Raw genomic sequence first — 23,506 nt, forward strand, 5'->3', positions numbered from 1 at the left:
ATATTCTTTTTTGAATTGAATTTATTGGGGTGACATTGTTTAATAAAAGTATACAGGTTTCAGGTATACAGTTCTATAATCATGTGTATACTGTATTGTGTGTTCACAACTCCAAGTCAAGTCTCCTTCCATCACTATTTATCCCTCCTGTACCTTCCTCCACCGCACTTGCCCCTAGCAGTCACCACACTGTTGTCTGTGTCCATGAGCCTCTCTTCTTTGTCTTTGCTTAATCACTTCATCCTTCTTACTCAGCCCCCAATCGCCTCCCTCTGACAGCTGTCAGTCTGTTCTCTGTATCTATGAGTCTGTCTCCACTTTGTTAGTTTATTTTGTTCATTAGATTCCACACATAAGTGAAATCATACAGTATTTATCTTTCTCTGACTGGCTTATTTCACTTAGCATAATACTCTCCAGGTCCATCCAGGATGTTGCAAAAGGAAAGATTCCTTCCTTCCTTCCTTCCTTCCTTCCTTCCTTCCTTCCTTCCTTCCTTCCTTCCTTCCTTTCTAATAGTTGAGTAGTATTCCACTGTATAAATGTACCACAGCTTTTTTATCCATTCATCTACTGATGGACACTTGGGCTGCTTCCAAATCTTGGCTATTTTTGGCTATTGTAAATAATGCTGCAATAAACATAGTGGTGTATATATTCCTTTAAATTGGTGTTTCAGGATTCTCAGGATATATTCCCAGAAGGGGCATTGCTGGGGCATAAGGCAGTTCCATTTTTAATTTTTTGAGGAAACTCCGTATTGTTTTCCACAGTGGCTGCACCAGTCTGCATTTGCACCAACAACGCACAAGGGTTCCCTTTTCTCCACATCCTCATCAACACTTGTTATTTTCATTGTGGCAGTCATTCTGGCTGGTGTGAGGTGATATCTGCATCTCTCTGATGATTAGTGACATAGAGCACCCTTTCACATGTCTATTGGCCATCTGTGTGTCCTCTTTGGAGAAATGTCTATTCAGGTCCTTTGCCCATTTCCTAATTGGACTGTTTGTTTTTTGGTGTTGAGTTTTTTAAGTTCCTCATACATTTCGGATGTTAAGCCCTAGGAATATATTGGCGAATACACTCTCCCATTCAGTGGGTTGTCTTTCCATTTTGTTGATGGTTTCCTTTGCTGTGCAAACGCATTTTAGTTTGATGTAGTCCCATTAAGATTTGCATTATTTTACTGAAGATATGCCAATACATATCTGACATATTGAGTGACAGTGCATTTTACATCCCATAGGGTAGATGTGATGTCCTCTCTTCAGGAAAAGAAACGTGGCAAACTGTTTCACCGCGAGTTCACCTGAATCTGCTAGGCAGTGTCGGGATTCCGCTGACGAATCACATGCTCAGAAGTAACGATTTTTATGGTAAATATCAATACTAAGGATGTGAATGGTAGAGATGCCACCACTGGCATGAGTTGCAAACGGACTTTCTAGACTCCCAAGGGCATAACAAAGACGTCCTGGTCTTTTCCAGGCACCGTTTCCTCAAAATATAGGAGACTTGGCCACTGCTTTTGTAACTATTTGGGCATATTTGATAGGAATAAACATGCAATTTCCCTACTATCTAAGTGATCTGTATTTATTTTATATGTAGCTCTAAAAAGGGAGATTGTCCTTAGTTTCAGCTCATCCTCAAAGCCCACAAGGAAGCATTCACGGCAAGAGACAGCGAAGTAGCAGCAGCAAAGGCCAGAGTCAGGATGTTCCTTTAAAATTCCCCCTTCCCTCCCTGCTGACTCCCCTTCTACAGCCAGTGAAAATCAAATTTCCTATGATTTCATGATTGTCCGGAGGATGAGAAACAAAGGACCCAAGATGGGCTATTGAGATGCTAATGGCCACTGCACATCCACCCCTTCCTTGGAAAAGGGCTTGCAAATCCCTTCTTCTTCTGTTTTTGATTTGATGGCCCTACCGCAGGACAGACATGACCCAAGGAAGGCCTTGAGGGGCGGGGCGTGATCGCAGGAGCACGGTGTCTGGACACAGACTGAGTTCCTGCTCTGCCATGTCCCAGCTCCTGATCCTGCCTCTTCATATGTAAACGGGGACAGTAACCCAGTTCTGACCTTGTCCTCTAAGACTGACTTACTTAACATCTACAAAACACCTCGCATCACGCCTGAAACACAGGAAAGCTTAGCTGCTGTTATTGTTGGGAAGATGTTCTGTAATTTTTAGAAGAGCTGGGCCTCGTTTCTCTCTTTCATTTGACAACTGAAAATATACTCTAAGTGGTGGAAATGAAAATGTCCTCTTGCCTCTCGCCGAACAGAGGCTACGTCAGAAATGAACGGCCACAAACTTGCTCCTAGCTTGTCCTCCCTGCCCTCCCCTTGCTGTGTGTGCAAACTTCGGTGATGGGCGGTGCTTCTGCCGTGATGCCAGGCGATGTGGCACCAGTAAAAGAGCCTGTGACCTAAAGTGAGATTGGACATCATTTGGCTGTAGTATGCTAATGGGTTCCCGTTTCAGTTCAGTGGCAAAAACTCAATTTAAGTAGGCTCATACTTTAGTACTTATCTTTCAGGAGGTAATTTTTTTTTGAGGGGGCGGATTTCATCTGTGAAATTTCAGAAATGTGCACTGATACAAACTGAGGAAATAAAGCTAACATACACCGTCAAAAGAAAAAGGCGCACTGTCTTATTTCAACGACAAGATTAGATACCACAGTCCATCCTCCTGTGAACAGGGATCACTGGCTGACTTAGATCAAGGGGGCCACAATCAAATGCAGCTCATTAGACTCTGGGAAGCCGGAAACATTCAGGTCATTCCTGCTAAAAATTGTTTGCTCAACCCATCCATTAGAACTGGAGTATACTGTTACTTTCATTGGGGCTCTAAGTAGCACAGAATGATCCAGGTAAAATATTGTTCAAAATTCCATGGGAGAAAGAATAAACTGAAGCATCTCTGTTAACTGCTGATGACAATACATACACACAGTGCCCTGATATCAAGATAGGGAGTCAACTTTTTGCTGGTAAGCTATTAATGCAAAATTTACCATTAGTTTTTGTTTTTCATCCTAAATTCGCTGTAAGTTTATGTATTCTATTAAGTAATACTGGACCAAGACGTTTTTTTAAAAAGACCAATATTTGCATAGCAGAAAAAATCAGCTCGGGCCTGATGTCAAACTTCTGTGTTACTGTATATAAACCTATGGAAACACCCCTCAGTCATTCTGCACTTCATCAACTATGGACATGCTTCAATCTGGCTTGAGACTCCAGGCTGCTGCAGACTTGTGGTACATACAATGAGTGTTCTTCTTCCCTATAAAAGGAAGCTAAATGCAGAGGGGGAGAAGGAGGATGCAGAAAACAACACTTAAGAAAAGCTCTCATTATATCTCATCTTGTTTCCCACCCTTCGTGACTTTTCACCAGGTGACAATACTATAAAAAGATCTCCCGTTTGCTCCCCATCAACAAGAATCATTCATGTTAGAGGTAGGAATGGGAAATTAAAAGAATAAAATCCGGATGTCTTAAGCCCACCATCTGGACTCATACACTGATGTTTCACTGGCACCGATGTTTGTATATAACTTTGGAAGGTGGGTGAGTAATTTCTATCAAGAGAATTTGGAAAAGACCCTCATATAGCAAGGACTTTGGGTGCATCTGAGTACCCACCTCTAGCCTCCAACCAAGGTCAGCTTTTTCCCATTGAATTTAGGCAAAAGAGCATGATATTTGAAAACCAGAAAGAGAGGCATCAAAGACAGAAAATTAGTAACTGAGCGATACCGTTAGAAAAAATTCAGTGTTAGCAAACATTCCCCCAGAAAGCTGGCCCCCCTTTCCTCTATGTCTCTACTTAGTCTGTGTTTAGAGAAAAGGCAAGAAATTAAAAGTATGGCTTGTTAAAAGAAGAAACTTGCGATCTGTATGCAGACCATCATGGATATATTGTAGATCAAGCGGAAAACTTCAACTACCTGGATACTTTTCCTATTTGCTATCAAATGCATGGCAACGGAGACACACCTGGAACACATTTTTATTTCCTGTTAATCTACCTTCCATGAACACATAAATCCAATCCCGTCCTGGTGTGAGATTGAAAGTGTAATTTTTAACAAATCATATCGATGTGGCCCAGCTTCTATATTTAGATGTCAGCACTCCAGAAAGCCCAGCATTCTATTATAATATTAAATGGTCTGTGCAGACACATAACCTTTCCATGTCTCACGTGTCAGATAGTGGGAACGGGAATGAACACAGGGCCTACTGGACTGGGACAGATGACGACACATTATGTGCAAAAAGTCAAGCAGTGACATCTTACATTTGCGTAAGGGTTCTGTGGTACAATGTATTTCTTCTCAACATTAAACAAGTTCTTAAATGTGGGCCGTCTCAGAATCTTTAATACGTGATAGACTGTGTTCCCTTCCAAGATGAGGATGGCCTAAATATCGTACACAGTGTTTTCTACATTGTTTCGGTGAGGCAATCTTAAATCCCACTCCCTTCTGGAAGTTAACACAAACTTCTTCTGACAATATGATGGGAAACACTGATGTAAAAAACATGTTATACATTATTTAATTTAGTCCCCCCCAAAACATTTCTGTGAAGCAAGCATACCAAGTCAGATGAATTCCATAATGAAGGGAACAAGGTGCTAAAAAAAAGATTTAATAAAAAATAGAAATGTTGGGATCTGGCCTTTTGACATGAAGTTTTCACTACGACTAACTTCTTATTAAACACATTTAAAATGTTTTCTAAGTTCTTTTTCCTTTTCTTATAATAAATCTTTGTTTTCTTTTTCCTCTATTTTAGATATGTATACACATAATCTGTAAGCTGTATTTTTTGCAATATGCAGAAGATAAGGTGATCTTAGAGTTGCAAAACATGTCTAAAAAAACAATTTCAAGTAAATTATGTGTAATAAAATACAAAGAAAGAAATATTTGAAGAAATATAAACAGATGAGATGAAACCCCAAAAATGAGGCAGGATAGTTAGCCTGAGAAACGGAGGCCCCAAGCTCTACCCTCCCCTTCTAGGTTAGGACACTATGGATCTGACTTGTGGCTAGACACCTGTTCCCTCGCTGCCCCCTTCCCAGTTTCCCGGGGTAAGAGACAGTTAAAACAACCAAAACCAGCCTGACCTGCTAGCCATGTTGACCTACATCGCAGTTTGGAAGCTACTCTGCCCTGCAGCTCACCACGACAGTTCCGAGAAGACCAGAGAAAGAGCCATCCTCAAGAGAGGAAGGGTTGAGGTGAGCTGTGCTGATGAGCACACCCCCAGTGTCAGAGACCGTGAACCACCCCCATTCCCTCCCCTTGCCCATAACTGATAAAAACCTCCACCCAGACCCCTCGGCATGACTCACTCTCTGAGTTCGCCCACATTCCCTTTCTTTGAGCGTATACTGTCACTTCAATAAATCCGCTGTGCTTTGCAAATCTTTCTACCTCGTGCTTGAATTCTTTCCTGCGCCAAGAACCTGGACGCTGTCACTGGGTCGTGGCCTCCCTCGGCCTCCTTGTGAGCCCTCCAGGATCAAAAGTATAAAATAACCTCTCACTGCATACTACAAGAGAAGGCACTCAAGTTTTGCATATTTTCCTCTAAAAAAATAAAATGAACTCCGTAATTTAAAAAAAAAAAAATCAAAAGTTTGCAAAAATTTTCATTTTCCCGCCCACACTTGGCAACATTATTCTCAGGTTTTCTATCACGATGATCTCTTCTCCACCTACTCTTGATCATTTTTTAGACTAAGAGAACAAAGCCATGTATTTATAAGATATATATTTAATCTTCCTTCATGAAGACAAATTGCCATGTTTTTTAGACAAAAAGGAAGGACGATTTGAAATACTTCATTGTTTTATTGGCATGCTCTTCAACTCTGTATCCCTCTGTTCCTTCAGGTGTGGCTACATAATTTGTTAAACAAATACTAAATACCTGCCAGGGGCCAGGCACATGTTAAGGCATGTTCAGCCCTAGCCCAGGATTTGTGTCAAATACATGTTCTTTGTTATGATGAAATTAGGTGTCTCCAGGTCCACCTCAGGAAATTCAACATCATGTTATTTGATCTTGTTCCTAGGAGCTAGACTTATAACTCAGTGGTGGCAAACTCGTAACATCTCCTAAGTATAAAAACTTGCCAGGCACTGCTGAGTTTCACGAATTATCACATTTGATTTTCATGTCTATGAGGTTTTCTAGATAAGGAAACTGAGGCACAGAGAGCTTATGTAACTTATGTAAGCTCCTAAGAACTCTTAAATACAAGGCTAACATTTGAATCCAGGCAGTCTAACTCTAGAACCTATATTCTTTAAACACTATGTTATACATTGCCTTAATTCGTTCCTTGGACTCAAGTCCATTTAGGACGTGGGTACTGCCTGTTCTATCCAGTATGCTTCAAGAGGCCTGCTACTGAGCCTCCGCACCACGAGCTCACTTCCCATGTGAGCATGCTGTCTGGACTTCTGAATGCTGCCTGTTGGCGGTCTTCTCACCACAGTACCCCACCCTCATTGACCATTTGGATTCCCTATTCTTCCTGGCTGGCAGGAATTCTTCCCTACAGCTTATTCTATTTTTAAGCCCATGAAGCACCAGAGTGTTCTCCTGTTACCAAATATCCTCCTGATCTTGAGGTTCCACGGCCTTTCAAAGTAAAACTCTGACAAGTCGTCTGATTTACTTTGCACCCAATACACAATTTCCTGCCCTAGGGCTTAACTTTTGAGACAGCCTGTACCAACTGGGACAATGAGTGGCTATTCTACAAACCTTCCCCACCCATCAAATACTAGAATTTTGTCATTAGAGCCTAAAATTTAATGATTTATTTATATGAAAGGTGTTATAACAAAGGCCCTGAGAAAGAATGTAAGAAAATACAGTATATGATTTCAAACAATTTCGTCAAATGTTAATCAATTACCTGTATTATGTTTTCTACCATGCTCGGCGTTGTGGAAGTTGAAAAAAAAAAAGGTACTGCTGAGACCTTCAAATTGCTTATAGTCTAATTATTACATAAGACGTACTTGATAAATATTAAAGTACTTTATACTGAGACTAGAAACCATAAATACAAAGGAGATACGGAAAGTAGCACAGGACAGAGAGGATTGGTGGATCTGGAAGATCAATCAAACTGATGAGCCAAGTGAACCAAGACTGGCATCCAGGCTTGGAACTCAAAGCTGAGCAACGGCCAGAGGCCAAGAGTATGGGACAGACGATGACTTGAAGAGAAATGAAAGACTCAGCCGAACAGGAGATGTGGAGTCCGGTGAGACGCCTGCAAGCTAAAAGGCAGGACAAGTCGATATATTTAATGAAATGAGAAAAAGAAAACTGCTAAACCAGGGAGAGATAAGGTGGAGGCTGACTAAAGACTCATCAGACTGTGGTCTTCAGGATGGACCAGGGCAAAGGGAGGGCCAGGAAGATGATGATGGAGTGGAAAGAGGGAGACGACTCAGCTATCACAAACATCACCAGTTCCGGTAATCAAGGCATGACTTTGAAAGCCTGGTCTAGATTAGTGGCAATAGAAATGTTAGGGCTGAAGCCAAGATGACTTTTTAGAAAGAAAGAAGAACGGGGGCATTGTGACTGTCACTACTAGCTGAGAACAGCATCTAACCAAGTTTTCTTGCCTTTAAACATTCTTCCTATATATGTTATCCCTAAATATAGATGCGATCATAACAACTTATTTTTCCAAATCTTTCAATAATTTACAGTCACCCAAGCATAATAAAATGCATCTGATTTGGCACAGTATCTAAGGTTCTCTATGAACTCACACAAAACCCATTTCCTGGTTTTATTGCACACTCTGTCTCACCAGAGCGGTCTCCAAATGAAGATAGGCTCCTGGGGGACAGAAAGCATTTTGAGAGAGAAGTAAGCAGAGAGATGCTTTTAAGATCTGTTTTGTTTAAATCTGTAGCTCTACTGCCTGGTACACGCATGAATGAATCATAAGAGTCCATAAATACTCCAACACAGATCTGCCTGTGAATATCCCCGTGGTCTCAAAGTTCTCCACTCGCAAGTGTCCCTTCACAGTGCTTTTCCTACCACTCTCGAAAGAAAGGCGTGCTTCTCAGATATTCCCAAGTACAAGAGTGCTCTTGAAAATCCACTTGGAGAAAAATAAACAGAAAATTCGAAATAATGTGTTGGTGTAAATAGCGAATGACCTTAGTAACCTCAAAATAATTCTTTTCCATTTCAGTTTCTAATTCATGCTTTCAATACAATTAGAGAAGGAGTTAATGGACGTATTAAAAAAAATTTCCAAAGATAAAAATTTTTTTTGGTCTTACAACTTGGTTTCTATATATATATGTATTTTAAATCCTTACCCAAGGATACATTTTCATCGATTTTTTTTTTTTTTTTTTTTTTTTTTTTTTTAGAGAGCAAGGAAGGGAGAAAGAGACAGAAACATTGATGTTACAGAGAAAATGAATTGAATCTGCAACCTGACCAGAATTAAACCCACAACCTTTTGCTGTATAGGACAATGCTCCAAACAGCTAAGTCACCCAGCCAGGACTTGGCTTCTATATTTTATTTATTTATTATTATTTTTAAATAATTTTTCTTTATTGACTTTATAGAGAGAGGAAAGAAGAGGCAGAGCAATAGACACATTGATGAGAGAAACATGGATTGGCCACCTCCTGCATGCCCCCCACTGAGGATTGGGCCCACAACCTGGGCATGTGCCCTGACTGGGAATCGAACCAGCGACCTCTCCTCAATGCTCAATCACTGAGTCACACCAGCTGGACTGGCTTCTACATTTTCAAAAAAGGAATACAATTGTTGTGGAACCTTGTCTAATTCAAACAATGAGTAATATTCACCTCCCAAATTATCAACTAAATTAAAAAGTCATTCTCATTACATATCCTATCTTCAGTAACATTTTACTTTTTAAAATAAACAAGCATAGATCAAAATTTACAAAATATTTATTATGCTTGAGAAAGCTTTTACCAATAATAATTGTGATGGTGACTTAATTCAGAAGAATGCTTTAAAATTTAATAAAATATTCAAAATAGTACTTATTTTTATTGTAAATAATTACAAAAAGTACCAATAAAAGCCTTTCAAATATAAAAACACATTATACTGAAATATAATTCTGTAGGAAAGTATAATATATTCATAGAAAACAAGAAAGTTGTAAAATATACTCTAGTTAACAAAGGCTATTCATATATTTCTAAAACTGATTGATAAAGAATTTCAAATGTCTATGATATTTATTTAATTTTTTTTTATTGACCTTTTATTGATTTTTATTTTTAGAGAGAGAGAAACATCAATCAGCTGCCTCCTGCATGGCCCCTTCTGGGGATCAGGCCAGTAACCCAGGCATGTGCCCTTACTGGGAATTGAACTGGGACCTCTCAGTCCAATGGACCATGCTCAATCCACTGAGCCACACTGGCCAGGCAAATGTCTATGATATTTCAATTCTAATGCATACATTTAAAGGAGTGACATAAGAGCTTTATTTTCAAATGTCAATACACTACAAAATTAAGTCGCTTTAAACTCTGACAACATTGTTCCAGCTGTCAACTTAAACATACACATGCAGGCACAGTGTTTTTTAAAATTGTTTCTCAGGACACATGAGAAATGTCTGAAGATCATTCTTCTAAAATGATCTTAAATTTTCTACTCATTTTTCACATAATATTTATCTTTCTGAGGTCGCTCCTCAGCCTAATGGCCCTTTCCACCATTTCTTTGGTTATCGAACTCAAGATTTCATCAATGTTATATTTCTCTTGGAACTCTCCTGATTCCAATACCCCAGCCTCAGTCAGGATCCATGACTTCTTTCACTAGCTTCCACCGCTCCTGGTACCTGACTGTCCTAATAGATAATCAGCATCTTAAGAGTTTCATTCATTATTTTATGGCCCAGATGCCCAGTAAATCCCTTTGAATGAAGAAAGGAAGTGCTTCGCAGGTTCTGATGAATGACATGATATTTTCATTAACCAAAGGAAAAGGGAGGGCTCTTGGGTATGAAAATGGACGAATGGCAGAAAAATAGACAAAATTGGGGAGCGAGCATCTTATAGGGAAAGACACAAGAATTCAGCGTTTGGTTTTAGGCTGGCTGGTTTGAGGGAACAGGGACACAGCAAAGTGGAGATGTCCTAAGGTCAGAAATAAGTGCCCGTGACTCACCGAATCTCAAGAATGGCCTGCACAGGGATGACAGATGACCCTTCATGGGATGACCTCACTCTGGGAATGCGGTCCCAATTAGCATGAACCACTGAGGTGCGTGGAAGAAGTTCAAGAAGACAGTGGGAGGAGCTAGCAGGAAGAGAAACAGGGTCTGTTAAGTGCGGGGCTGACCTGAGGAGCAAGATTGGAAAAGGGGCTGAGAATCAACACTGCTGAAAGGCTGAGATTCGTCAGATGGGATCAAGACTAAAACACAGCCCACGTGTGATCGTTGGGTGAAGGCAGAATAAAGAGTATGGCAAAAACCGTCCTGCGTTTTCTGAAGAGGTGAACACCCAGATGAGAAGGGGATGTACGAACAAGAGCTGAAAGCACAGCAGATCTGAAGGGCGGTGGGACAAGGGGAGAACCGGGCTGCAGCTGTGAGAGGCAGTCCAGATCTGAGCATGTTTTGTTGCTGCTGTGGTTTTTTTTTTTTTTTTTTTCCTTTATTGATTTGAGAAAGAGAGAGAGAGATGGAAACATCGATGATCGAGACCATGGATTGGCCACCTCCTACACGCACCCCCCCTGGGGATTTGGCCCTCAACTTGGGCATGTCCCTGACCGGGAATCGAACTGGCGACCTCTTGGTGCATGGGTTGATGCTCAACCACTGAGCCACACCGGCCGGGCTGCGGTTTGGTTTTTAAGTGGAGAGAGGCTTGAGTAAGAAGAGGAGTGCCTCACAATAAAGGAACCAGAATGCCAGGGGATACATTTGATTTATGGCCTGTGAAGTCCTCATGTATTCTTTTCGCATTCTGTTTTCTGTGTTCAGTACTTTTATAATTCCAAAATGTGTCCATGCATTGTATCATACACAGAAGTTCCAGCGTTGTTCCGTATATAGATAAATAATAGTTGAGAATTAAGAAAAAGAGAAAAATCATAGTAAAGGAATTAGAATTCTATTCATAAGTATCACCCTAATGCTTTTTATGCATTGTGATATTGTAATATTTGAAAATAAAAATTAATGTTGACCAAACAAGCCTGTGTTAATAACTTAAGTTACATTAAACATATCATTCCAGTGTCACTTTAGATTTTAAATTTTTATGTTTTCTATGATATGCTTGCTCTTTTTTCTTATTTTGTTGACATGAGTAGAAAAAATTTCAAATTCACCATGTATTTTTAATCAAGTTACAAAATGCAAAATAACACTATCAATAGGCTCCCTTGAGAATTTTATGAAATAATTTTAACGTCTACATTAATTAACATCCTTCTGAAACATATAATAATAATGAAGTATTTATAGGTGATGAAAACAGCTGTTCTAAATGATATAAATAAGGGACAACTATGCTGTAAGATTCACATTGACTTAATTTTTAACTATAAAACATCTAAAGAACTTCTTTTTCTAATGACTGAATGACACGTTAGAAAGCCTTCACCTAGGTTATATAAAGAAGATAAAATGAAAAAACAAACACAAAAACCAGTAATTCTACTTTTTTGCACATTCCATAGTTCTACAACCTTGAAGTCTTGTATAAGCTCAAGTACTTTTTTACAAGCATAGAAACAAATCTGAATGTGACCAGCAGACTAACAGATTGTATGAGGAGGACTTTCGAAATCAGCCACTTCACCCACATGACCCCTTCTGGAGAAGAATGTTCCAGACTCCAGGCACAAACACAAACTAGGACACCGACTTTCATAAGCCAGGCATCCAGGGCAGAGGGCGCCTCGTGCTCTGGGCATCACTCATATACCCAGAAGGACGGAAATATTCTCCTTCAGCTTCGTGAAGGAAAACCTTCCCACCACTCAGCGGACTTCAATCACAGTACTTTTTCTGAACACATCAACCAGTGATTCAGGATTCCAACCCCCATCCCCTTTTCCCATTATACCTTGAATTGTCAGGTTCAACACGGTGAATTCTTCCATTTGATAAGAAATACCAAATGGGGCAATGAGGGCTTTCAAAGAACAATTCGCACACAATCCTGTGTAACCAACCAACACTTAACCATTAATAGCAACACAGTCTAGACTTTTGCTACCTGGTTGGACAGTACGGATGCTACCTTATGTGACAAGATAGTGTTTCTGTACAATTTTAATCATTCAACAACTATTGGCTAAACACCTACTGTGTGCCAGGTGTTAAGGATATATCTGACATCTGCACTACTGATGGGTGGGTATACTCTAGTCAGAGAGGCTGGGGCTGGAGAAAGAACCCACAATAAACATAATTTTAAAACTTCTATAATAGGCTAGAAGGTGATAAGTGTTCTAAAAAAGAAGAAAACACAGACCAGAGTGAGCAGGGCACAGGGATCGGGGTGGGGAGGATGCTGGAGTGGACTGCAGCTTTAAATGAGGTGTGAGTGATGCTTACACAGCTGGTGATATGTGATGAGACTCAAAGGAGATGATCTTAAACTTCACTGTTTCTGGATACTGAATTCCAACCTCTCCTGAGAGGCTGATATATATTATCTGACCATGGTAAAAAGGTTCAAACATTTTATTTTTTCATTGGCTTCAGTTGGGGGATGTGATAAGTTCCCTATTTTTGGTGAACAAATTTTGACGTTGTTAATCCTCACCCAAGAATATTTTCCATGGATTTTTAGATTGAGTGGAAGGGAGGGAGAGAGGAAGGGTGGGGGAGATCAATGCGAGAGAGATACATTGATTGGTTGCCTCCTGCACGACCCCGACCGGGGCCAGGGATCAAATCTGAACCCAGGTATGTGCCCTTGACCAAGAATCGAACCCTTGACGCTTTGGTCTGTGGGCTGATGCTCTAACTGCTGAGCCAAACTGAGAGCTGGTGAACAAATTTTGAAACAACTGTCAACTTTATGATGAAATATGAACTCCTGAACCTGGTATCTGCATGGACTTAATCAAACCTTAATAAGATTCATTGTACGGGTTATATGATTAAACATTCAACACATAAATATGTAGCAAACGAAAAGTATAGCTGCGTGATATAAGTTAAACAGCCATGACAGCTAGGACCTGTGTGTCTCTGTCCTCATGATATCCACTGGATGTTCGGCGGTGCTTAGCTCATGATATGTATTTAATAAATATGAGTTGGATGAATGAAGCCAAGAATGGTTGGGGATAGAAGGGATGTGATAAGTGATGAGGATTTTTGAGCTGTCTGACCTCTTCATATGCTCAAGGGGCATATTTGACTTTTAATTGAACCTAACACTTTAGGAAAGTGTGTTATTATAATAAAAACTGTGCCAAATGTCTGCTTTTAATCTGAGTTGTTGATTGCACCTATTCGTTTAGAAGAGGAGATGGAAGGCAGTTTATGCTCAGGTGGATTTTATTTTTCTTCCTCACTGCAGAGGCAGCTGCCTGGTTTGACAGGCTTGGGAAAGCCAATTAAAGGCCTAGGTACAGAAAACCAGACCTTCGCCATCTAGTCAGTCTTCTGAACTCACATCGAAACGTACAAGGACACAGCCATGTGAACCATGAAAGTCCTCTCATGTCCTGTAGGGAAGGATAAACATCTCTGCACACAGGCCAGCTCCTGAGGTCAGCACTCGGCAAGGGAATCCGCCTTTGGGGCGTCATGTGGGAATGGAAGAGCAAGGGCCAGTTTGGGGAAGATGTCATTTGCTAAGTTTTCAGATGTCATCTGCAGCTCAATGCTGCCAAGTTAAGAATTAAATCCTTTTTGGTAACTGTTTAGCAAGCACTGAGTTATGAATCTGGGAACTGGCATCTTCAAAGCTGTGGTTATCGTCTTCCCCATGAAAACGGAGAACAATGTAGGTCCTCTGTGCTACAATAGTTGTCCAAAAGCATAAAAACACCATCTAGAAACTGTGAATCCCTCAAAAGTCTATTGTTATTTTTAGTTTTCTGTATACATCAGCTCCTGTAGGGCAGAAATCATATCTTTTTCAACTTTTAATTGCATGAAACTCAATAAATGGCAGTTAAATGAAACAAACAATGAAGAATTCAATGTTTCATTTTGTTAGCAATGTTCAAATGAAAATTAGTCAATAAAATGATGAATTAGAAATTATGATCAGCATGCATCACAAGTAGAGAATTATAGCAGTTATATAAAAATGGGGATTTATCAATGGTCTAAATTTTCTAGACCGGATAGCTAGTTTGACCACATTTAGTAATAGTTGCTCAATTTCCTTCTGGTCTATAGAAAATCTTTAATGATTACAAAATTATATATAGCACATAAAACCTTTTATTAACAAATTCTATCTTTAAAAAGGGACTGTTATTAATGAGAAGAGTTAAGTAACTAGCCCAATATTAAATGAAATGTTTACAATAAGAGACAAAGAAGACATTAATAACATCAAGTCGGTATGTGATTCTCAGACATATATTACTCATTTACCTGACATGCTGCCAGTCACATACTCGATTCATGCAATAATCACAGCATAAAGGAGAAATGTTTATGAAGGCAAGGTCATATATAATGTAAAACAAAATGGTCTTAGCATGTCCACTATGAACAAATGCCGAAACATTACCCATTTAATGAATATTAATAATCTATTACAAACTAGAACTAAGCACATAAAAAAGAACAACTGCTTCCTAGGCTCAGGAAAGATACTACCCAGACAGTAATTTGATGCTTAATCTGCCTTTTCAATCATTTTAAAGTGTTTCTAAATACCTATACCACATATATCTGGATAACTTTTCTATTTTTCAGAGGTGGAGGGGGTATTTCATAGCTTCCAAATGAAAAACAAATGAGTACCTGTAGAATTGCAACCTCATTACGAAGCTGGCTTTCTTGTTTTGTTGGAAACCTTAACTTGTCAATGATTTTAATAGCTACATCTCTTCCTGTTTTACGATGTTTTCCTTTAAAATAAAAAATGGAAATATTAGCATGTTATTAAATATCATATATATTAAAGAACTCCAGAATAAATAGGAACATATAGAAACCATAAAAATGTTTCATCAAATAAATTAACATTTCTGATGTGCATTGACTTATAGCCATAAAAGTTTCATTTTTTTTGGATCCATTATTCTAAATCATATAGGTACTATAAAATTAGCCACAATTTAAAACACAAAAGAACTGGAATATTTAAGCTATAAGTATCAGCAGCCTGATATTTCTCATAAAAATATATGTTTTAGAAACAGGATATTGAGCTGCTTAATATAGAAAATACTCATACCACCAGAACAATGCTCTCCTTGAGAAAGAATAATTTTAAAGTCCTGATAAACTAATGTGTATTATAATGGAATAAATAAAAATCTTGGCTCTGTCACTTATCAGCTTCGAGATCTCAGACAAATCACTTAAGTTTTCTGAGTTTTAGGTTCCTCCCTTCAGTGATGGGGTTGTTGTGAGAATTAGATTAAATAAGATGTGTAAAGCACACACAGTGTCCAGATAATTACACGCACTCACAAATTGTTATCATCACCGCTGTCACCATCATTATGACACAACGGGCCATTTGCACACGTCATATCCTGTTTAATTCTTACAACAAACCTTTGAGGGAATCGACAGGGTACCCTCAAACTCAACTTCTATGCTACTTGACTGAAGTAGGTATAGAAAATAGCAGTGTTAATTGAATCTAAAAGTGAAAATGAATTTGAAAATGAAAATGGACCTAATTATTAACATTTGGTCACATACAAACTAACTTGACATTCGGTTATTCCCGCATTTGTTGTAAATCCAGTGTTCCTTCCCCCACACCTCAGTCTTGCTGTTCTTTCTGACTCCTTCCAGCCTGCTTCCTTCCAGCACCAAATCGTCATTTTCTTGTTCTCTAGTGACCCCATCACTCCTTCCTCTTGAACTCACTACTCTCCTCGAGGTCGCGGCTGCCTTGGTCTCTACTCTGTCACTGTGGTAATGGACCGCTTTTCTTTTTTAAAATTTTTTTTTTTTTTTTTTTTTATCCTCACCCGAGGACATTTTTCCATTTTTTGTACAGATAGAGTGGGAGGGAGAGAGAGGAAGAGAGAGAGAGGGAAACATCGATGTGAAAGGGACACATCGACTGGCTGCCACCCGCACGACCAACCAGGGTCGGGGACAAACTGCAACCGAGGTACGCGCCCTTAGCGGGAACCGAACCCGGGTCTCTCCGGACCGCAGGCGGACGCTCTAACCGCTGAGCCAAACCGGCCAGGGCTGAACCTCTTTTCTGAGACTCTGTCCTCACCTCTTCATCCTCTAGGTGTCTAGTCTCAACTTTTGTCTTCCGTGTGGAGGCCCCTCCCAAGTCTGCTTCTTCAATATCCGATGTTACAAATTATCTGGCACCTCTGGTCCCTCTAACCTCATTTCCAGGTGGATATTTAGCCTGTTCTACAGACTATGACTTTCGCTGCCTGTGATTATTACCCTGCAGAGCAATACTCGGTGATGGAAAGGGTCTCCCGCATGCCCTGGGACACATTAGCAACAAGCACACTGGTCACTGACTCACTGACAGGTTCGCCATCAAAAATATCACTTGTGCATTTTATAAGAATCACAATTCCTTTGTAAAACAGACTAGAACTTGATTAATTTTTAACTAAAAAGCACAATATTATACTTACATAAGTAATACCGACTAAGACACTGCAATTATTTCAGAGCACCCCACCTCACAAAAAAGATAATTTTTACTGATTATATTAAAGAACTAAAAGTTATGATGTCCTTTATAGGAAAGGTAAAACATTAACATCAAATATTTCTTACAGACTTGAAAAATAGAATAGAACTGGCTAGAATCTAAAACAGCAGTGGTTAAAATAATAAATTCACCAAATAAACTTGATACTAAGAAAAAAGATAAAAATTTAGTATTTCATTTCAAATATTAAAAAAATGCAATCCTCAATGAAATACATACATTGTTAAAGGTATTTGAATTAACAGATTTTTGTGTGTGTCTCATTAAATAATTTTTTAGGGAGTTCTGATGAAATATACTGAAAGGAAATGGAACTAATTTGTTTATGAATTTCAACTTCCTGGTTTTTCAATATTTTGTCTAAATAGACCAATATTTAACCAGGATTGTGTATACAGTTTGTCCATATTTAAGCAAAATAAGTTTTTTTAGGAGTAGAAAAACTTCTCTTTCAAAATTTAAATGTTCCAACTTTCCAAATAGTAATTATTTCAAGATATATTTCTAAAAAAGTAAAACTTAGACAGACTTACAAACATATATCCATGCAGGTCTTGTCTTTTATGTTTTTCTTGGATATAATATCTTGGATACAAGTAGCTAAAATTTTAATTAACAAAAATACTTAATGAACTAACATACCTCCATAAACAATTCCAAACTGCCCAGAACCCAGTACTTCGTCAGGAAAAATCTGATATACTGTGCTGATGTCCTACAGGTGCAAATCCAAACATTAGTCCTAATACATTACATACTGTTATAAAGTATATCATAAATATTATTAAATATTTTAAATAAATTGGCAGTGCTATATAAAATATGACCATAATGTTCAAAGTACACTTTTCAATTAATATAATATTATAATGTTTTGAAAACTATTCTGCTCTTAAGCAGCAGAGTATTGTCCATTGAAATGTCTCATTAGGGACAAATAAGACTTAAGACTATGCATGGCATTTATTGTCAATACTCATCAAAAGAGTATTTGCTTATTGAGATGGCTATTTAGAAATATGGGTCCAATAATCAGAAATCTGTGTGAGTAGTGACTCCAACCATTTTATTCTTTATGGCTAGAACGATGAGGCTGGTTCTTTATCAGCCATTCACATCTCGATGAATCTAAACGGAAGGAGGGGAGGGGCTGAATCCCTGCGAGAAAGAGCTGAGGGCACAGAAGGGTGACAGCCACGAGGAAATTCTCATCTGCGAGGTCACTAAAGCCTTCCATGTTTACCACTTCTGCAGGTTACAAGGTCCAAACGTCTCTTCTTTTTTTCTCTAAAATAATAATTGCTAAGCACTACATTTTTTTCTATGCTGTCCAGTCTGATTTGATGACCATACGTATGAAAGCACTTGACATATTCCAATTACATCGTGTGGAATTTTCAGCCTATCCTCCAGTCACGTTCCCTTTGTCCTTTCAAAAACAAATCCTTTTATGTCGAACCCTACCCTCCTCATATCCTATACACTTCTATCCTTTCCCTATGTCCTTCCCCTAAGAAAACAACAAGAACACACTGTCTCCATCCTGCGATCCCTTCAGAGTGTGCATGGGACGAGTTCAAGGTTGTCTGGAGACAAGGAAGTGAATGAATACCACTCCAGCCTTCTGAGTCCAAGCTATTCCATCTTTCTCCGACTGCTCAATGGCCCGCCCAGAATTTTCAGTGGACAAAGTCTCCTCTGGCTAAGAAAAAGCAACGGGGTCCTACACATCTTTAGAAAGCTACCTTGTAATTGACAGCACAAAAATTCATGTAATGTTCGCTATGAAGATTTCCTAATTCTCTTTAATCTTTGGTTTTCAGTTTACCTGATGCCAATTTAGCAAAGGCTGCGAAGCTATCCTAGTGATAACCAGAGCCTTATGGAGTTTATTCTTTAAAAAATAAGTAAGTAAGGCTGTAAACTCTGCTTTTGGTCATAGGTACAGCAGGCAAAATAATGCCCAAGGCCTGAGTCCCAGGACGAGGTGAGAAAGGCCTTACTACTTTTAGGCTGCCTGCCATAGTGCAGTATAACAAATAAAGCAAACATGACAGAGTGTAAGTTATTTCTTTTAAAAACATTTTTTTTCCTTTTATTGATTTTAGAGAGAGCGGAACGGAGAGGGAGAGAGTGATGGAAACATCAATGAGAGAGAAACATTGACTGGCTGCCTCCTGCATGCCCCCCACTGGGGATTTGGCCCACAACCTGGGCATGTGTCCTGACTGGGAATCGAACCAGCGACCTCCTGGTGCATGGATCGATGCTCAACCACTGAGCTACACTGGCTGGACTGTAAATTATTTCTTAATATGCCTGATCTACAATGTTCAAAAACTGCTGAAAGGATGGAATTATATGGCCCAGATGACCAAGATGCTAGAGTGTAGACCCCTAAAATCGAACTTATGCAGCTTCCTGAGATTTCCTTGATGTGTACGAGTGACTGAATGAGCATGTGCAACAACCTGTCACGTGAATGTTCGCCTCGGTAGCAATCCAGAAATGAGAACAGGGCATGTTTAAGGCACTCATGCAAGTAAAAAAAGTATTTTATCTTATTTCGTATTGTGCTATCACCCATTACAATTCTAGTACCAAGATGGGTAAACATGTGAAAAACCAGAAGTCGCATTATAGTTGCTTGCCTGAGATGAATAATAGGTATTTAACTCTCAACACTACAGAATAGATTATGGGAAAAAAATCACCAAAATAATCCACCTAATGTAATGTTTCTAAAAGATTATAGAAGAAAAGGACCCAAATAGGCGGTATTTTATTTCCTAGAAAATACTACAAAACTATAATGTTACGGAAATAAAACTGTATTTTATGACACCCTTATTTTCCAATTAAAAAAAAAAAAATCACCTTCCCAAGCTTTATATTACTAAATATATACTTACCACATTTTCTTGAATCTGGCAATTTGATACGGAAATACTCACAGAAATATCTCCTGGAAATACATGTAAAAAAGACACACAAAAAGTAAGAGAGCGAACAGCCTAACAAGTAAACACATGCTTCCTAATCAAGCTGCAGGGATATTTTTAAATCAGAGCAATTAGATTTTTCTATAAAAATGTCTATTAGAATATTTCTTTCCTTTTGCTATTACAGATTTACTCGGTACTTGGCTTTGAAAAATAGTATTTTGTCAGTTTAGAGTTCAGAGTGAGAAAGACTCAAATTCAAGTCCTGGCTTGTCTCCTCATAGCTCTGGTCCGAGCTGAGACAACTCAGTCTCTCTAGGGCCTGATTTCCTCACCTGTAAAACAGGCAATCATTAATATCCACCTGTTGGGGTTATTTTAGGCATTAAATTAGAGACCTATGTAAGGTGCTTAGCACCAAAATAGGCATATATATTCTACCAATAGGTCCATTAGTTGGAGACATCGATGAAGAAGTTGTGACGGACCATCAGATAATACACTGTGATGTTCTTCCCCACAGGCTTTGTTATTGATAGTCATGAAATTTAAAATTACATTTTTATATAGATATTCCTCTTAAATATTTTAATGCACCCTCAATATTTGATCCTGGTTCTATTTTCATAAAATCTATCTCATTCTACCAATGACACAGATTTCTTCCTGGGGGCAAAACTAGCAAGAGTTTCCAAGTACTCTGTACACCATGTACACACACACGGTAGCGTGTTAGGTCGTTTTCAGGAAACACGTTAACTCAGATTTTCATATAGCAAGACTGGCATTCCAGGTCAAGCTCAAAAACACTGCTTTTAGGACCAATTGTTCCAGCTTTCTGCAATTGCCTAATATTTGGGTTTATATGAATTTGTTTAGATTTTAATATAAAATAAAGTTAACTTAATGAATGAAATATCTTAGTATATTATGTTATCAAATAGACTCAATCACCCCCAGAAGGCTCTCTTCACCTGTTCTATAAATAGAAAACTGGCAGACTCACTGTGAGAGTTGGTTCCTGAGCCTACGGACGAGCCCTTGGGAATGACAGGCATGAGGGCGTGCTGGATGGCCATCTCCCACAGCCGGGCCACATCTGCACCAATACCACTGGTGAGGACACTGCCATTGGGTGGTGGGCTGGAAGGATTGACCACATTTTCTCCCACGTAATACACTACATGCGCCGTTGTGATCTCGAAACAGTGAGGGTTGGCCCCACTAGGAATTAAAGCTGAAGGTTTTGCTGGTTCCAGAGATAAAATTTCTGATAGAGGAATTTCCTGGGGAAGAAAGAGTGTGCTAAATGTAGTTTACCAAAGTATATGCCAACTTTCCAATAAGATTCACAGGGGGAACACGGAAGATGTGACTTTATCAATGGCCATCATTTATATAAAGCGGTTTCGTAAAACACAGAATATTACTAAGAAAAATTTAAAAATACCTTTGCTAGGGGAAACCCAATCATTTCATTTTTCCAGAAAAATTCAAGTGACTTTTTCACTATGCTCATGTGGCAAGAATAAGCATCAATAAAAATAATTATTTTGAACCTGCTTCAAAATCTATGACTTAGAACATAAATGATAATTTTTATTACAAAAAGGTAGAATTACAACACTTTTGAAATGCATTTGGGTATGCATGGATGTTTTTAAATTTTAACTTTTTTTTAAATCCTCACCTGAGGATACTTTTTTATTGATTTTTAGATAGAGTGGAAGGGGGGGGAAGAGAGAGAGAAACATCCATGTGAGAGAGACACATCGATTGGTTGCCTCCTGCACAACCCTGACCACTGGGTCAGGGAATCGAACTTGCAACCCAGGTACGTGCCCTTGATCAGGAATCAAACCCAAGACCCTTCTTATTGCCGAGCCAACCCAGCCAGGGCTTAACTGTTCTTTAAGGGACTGGAAATGATTCATATAATTTGTCTTGATACATGTTACTATAATATAGCCAAGTGAATAGTTTTAATGAGGAATACCACAGTGACATGTTTTAAAAGCCATTGCTTTTAAGACAATTTTAATATAAAAAAAAAATTAATCAACACATTGTCTTCCAGGAGGTATGGAGTGACTAAGACATAACAACTTGTAAACATATTTTTTATTTAAAAATTAATGAGGTACCCTTTTTCCATTAGAGCTGTGTAACGTGGCCATGGAGATTCACATCAACCGTGCCCGAGCCTTCATTAATTTTGAAGGAGCAAGTATAAACTGTTTTCACTTTGAATTTCTTTTGGACCCATGTTTTACTGGGTGATACATTATGCTACATCTGTATTATTTCAGGTGGAGAGACAGAATGAAAATTGCTGCCAAATTTTTCTCTAGAGCAAAGTGCTCCTTATGAATATTGACAATGCATGGAGAAGTCACACAAGGTTTCTTAACTACTCCCAGTGATGCTCCAAGGCTAGAGAGGAAAAAAAAATCAAGAAGCAAAAGCAAAAGCAAAGGTTGGATGTAGTGTAAATTTCAGACGTTTATCTTTAGCTAATTTGCTGTGATCTTTAATGTTCTGCTTCAATCACGTATCTCTGCTAAAACACTCAATTAGCATCACCCCCTCCCACCCCTTGGGACCAGAAGCACTCTCCAGAGAAATCTGAAATTCACCAATGGCCAGAATGGAGTATCAACCAGAACCTCCAAAATTATAACTTACAGGGAAGAAAAAATACCTTTAAGAGCAAGCCCAGAAACAATCATGTTTGTTGGATGTGTTTTGCTTTTCTGATTTTCGACATGCCCATGTAGAGGGGCATGAGACTCCAATCCAGGAAAGAGACGCCCCTACTTACCTTGTAGTACCTGCTTCCCGTGTCATTCTGAAAGAGGGTGATGCATTTGCTATCCAGCCTCCAGTAGTGCCGTTTCCGCTGAAACAGAAGTTAAATTCAGGATCTTTTAAAAACCTTAACAATATCTACTATTGATAAAATAAAAACATCTTCCAATGAGGACAGGATTTGACAGCGTTAAGTGCACGAAAGACTCACAGTGCATTTCATACTCTAGAAGGTGACTATTTAGCACGTGTGATACGTTTTCACGTCTACATCAGAGTCATGAGTAATAAAGGAGATGATGTATTATTAGTATCCAGCTCGGGGCCTGGCATTTAGTATATGCATAGTAAATAGAAAAATACCCTTTAAAAATTTATTTGACTGCTTGAACAGCTAAAGGTGGATTTGTAGTCTGTATCAAAATAAAAAGGCTTAACAGGAGATACAATGTTTATACACTCTCATTATTTTAGAGCATACGGAATGCCATGTTGATCCAGCCAGGTATCTGGCTTCCATTAGAGATGGAAGAATTCTGAAAGCTACAACAGAACTGAAGAATATTTTGTTGGTAGGACTGACTCCATGGCATCAAAGTCAGGGGAATACATCAGATAACTTTACCTTCTCTTAAGCCCTCTACAGATCTCTAAACATCTATGATTTGGTGATCAGGTCCTTGTCAATTCTATATCCTCCATTTGATGGGGGGGGGGGGGGGGGGAGGCAGTGTGTGTGTGTGTGTGTGTGTGTGTGTGTGTGTGTGTTTTCATCTTATTAGACCAAAAAGTCCTAA

At 38.9% G+C, this 23,506-nt stretch overlaps 1 protein-coding gene across 1 annotated transcript in view; it reads right to left on the bottom strand.

Annotated features, from left to right (window-relative positions):
* The window catches only part of PRKD1 (protein kinase D1), a 154,668-nt gene that overhangs the window by 28,739 nt on the left and 102,423 nt on the right, over window positions 1-23,506 (bottom strand). The window contains exons 9-13 of the mRNA XM_036265975.1: window positions 22,723-22,800; window positions 20,908-21,187; window positions 19,872-19,924; window positions 17,602-17,674; window positions 15,051-15,157 (exon numbers count right to left, since the gene is read on the bottom strand). Of these exons, the coding sequence (XP_036121868.1) occupies window positions 15,051-15,157; window positions 17,602-17,674; window positions 19,872-19,924; window positions 20,908-21,187; window positions 22,723-22,800 (591 nt within the window). The remainder of the gene's footprint in view (window positions 1-15,050; window positions 15,158-17,601; window positions 17,675-19,871; window positions 19,925-20,907; window positions 21,188-22,722; window positions 22,801-23,506) is intronic.

This window comes from Molossus molossus, unplaced genomic scaffold, assembly GCF_014108415.1.
Source record: "Molossus molossus isolate mMolMol1 unplaced genomic scaffold, mMolMol1.p scaffold_m16_p_1, whole genome shotgun sequence".
NCBI lineage: Eukaryota > Metazoa > Chordata > Mammalia > Chiroptera > Molossidae > Molossus > Molossus molossus.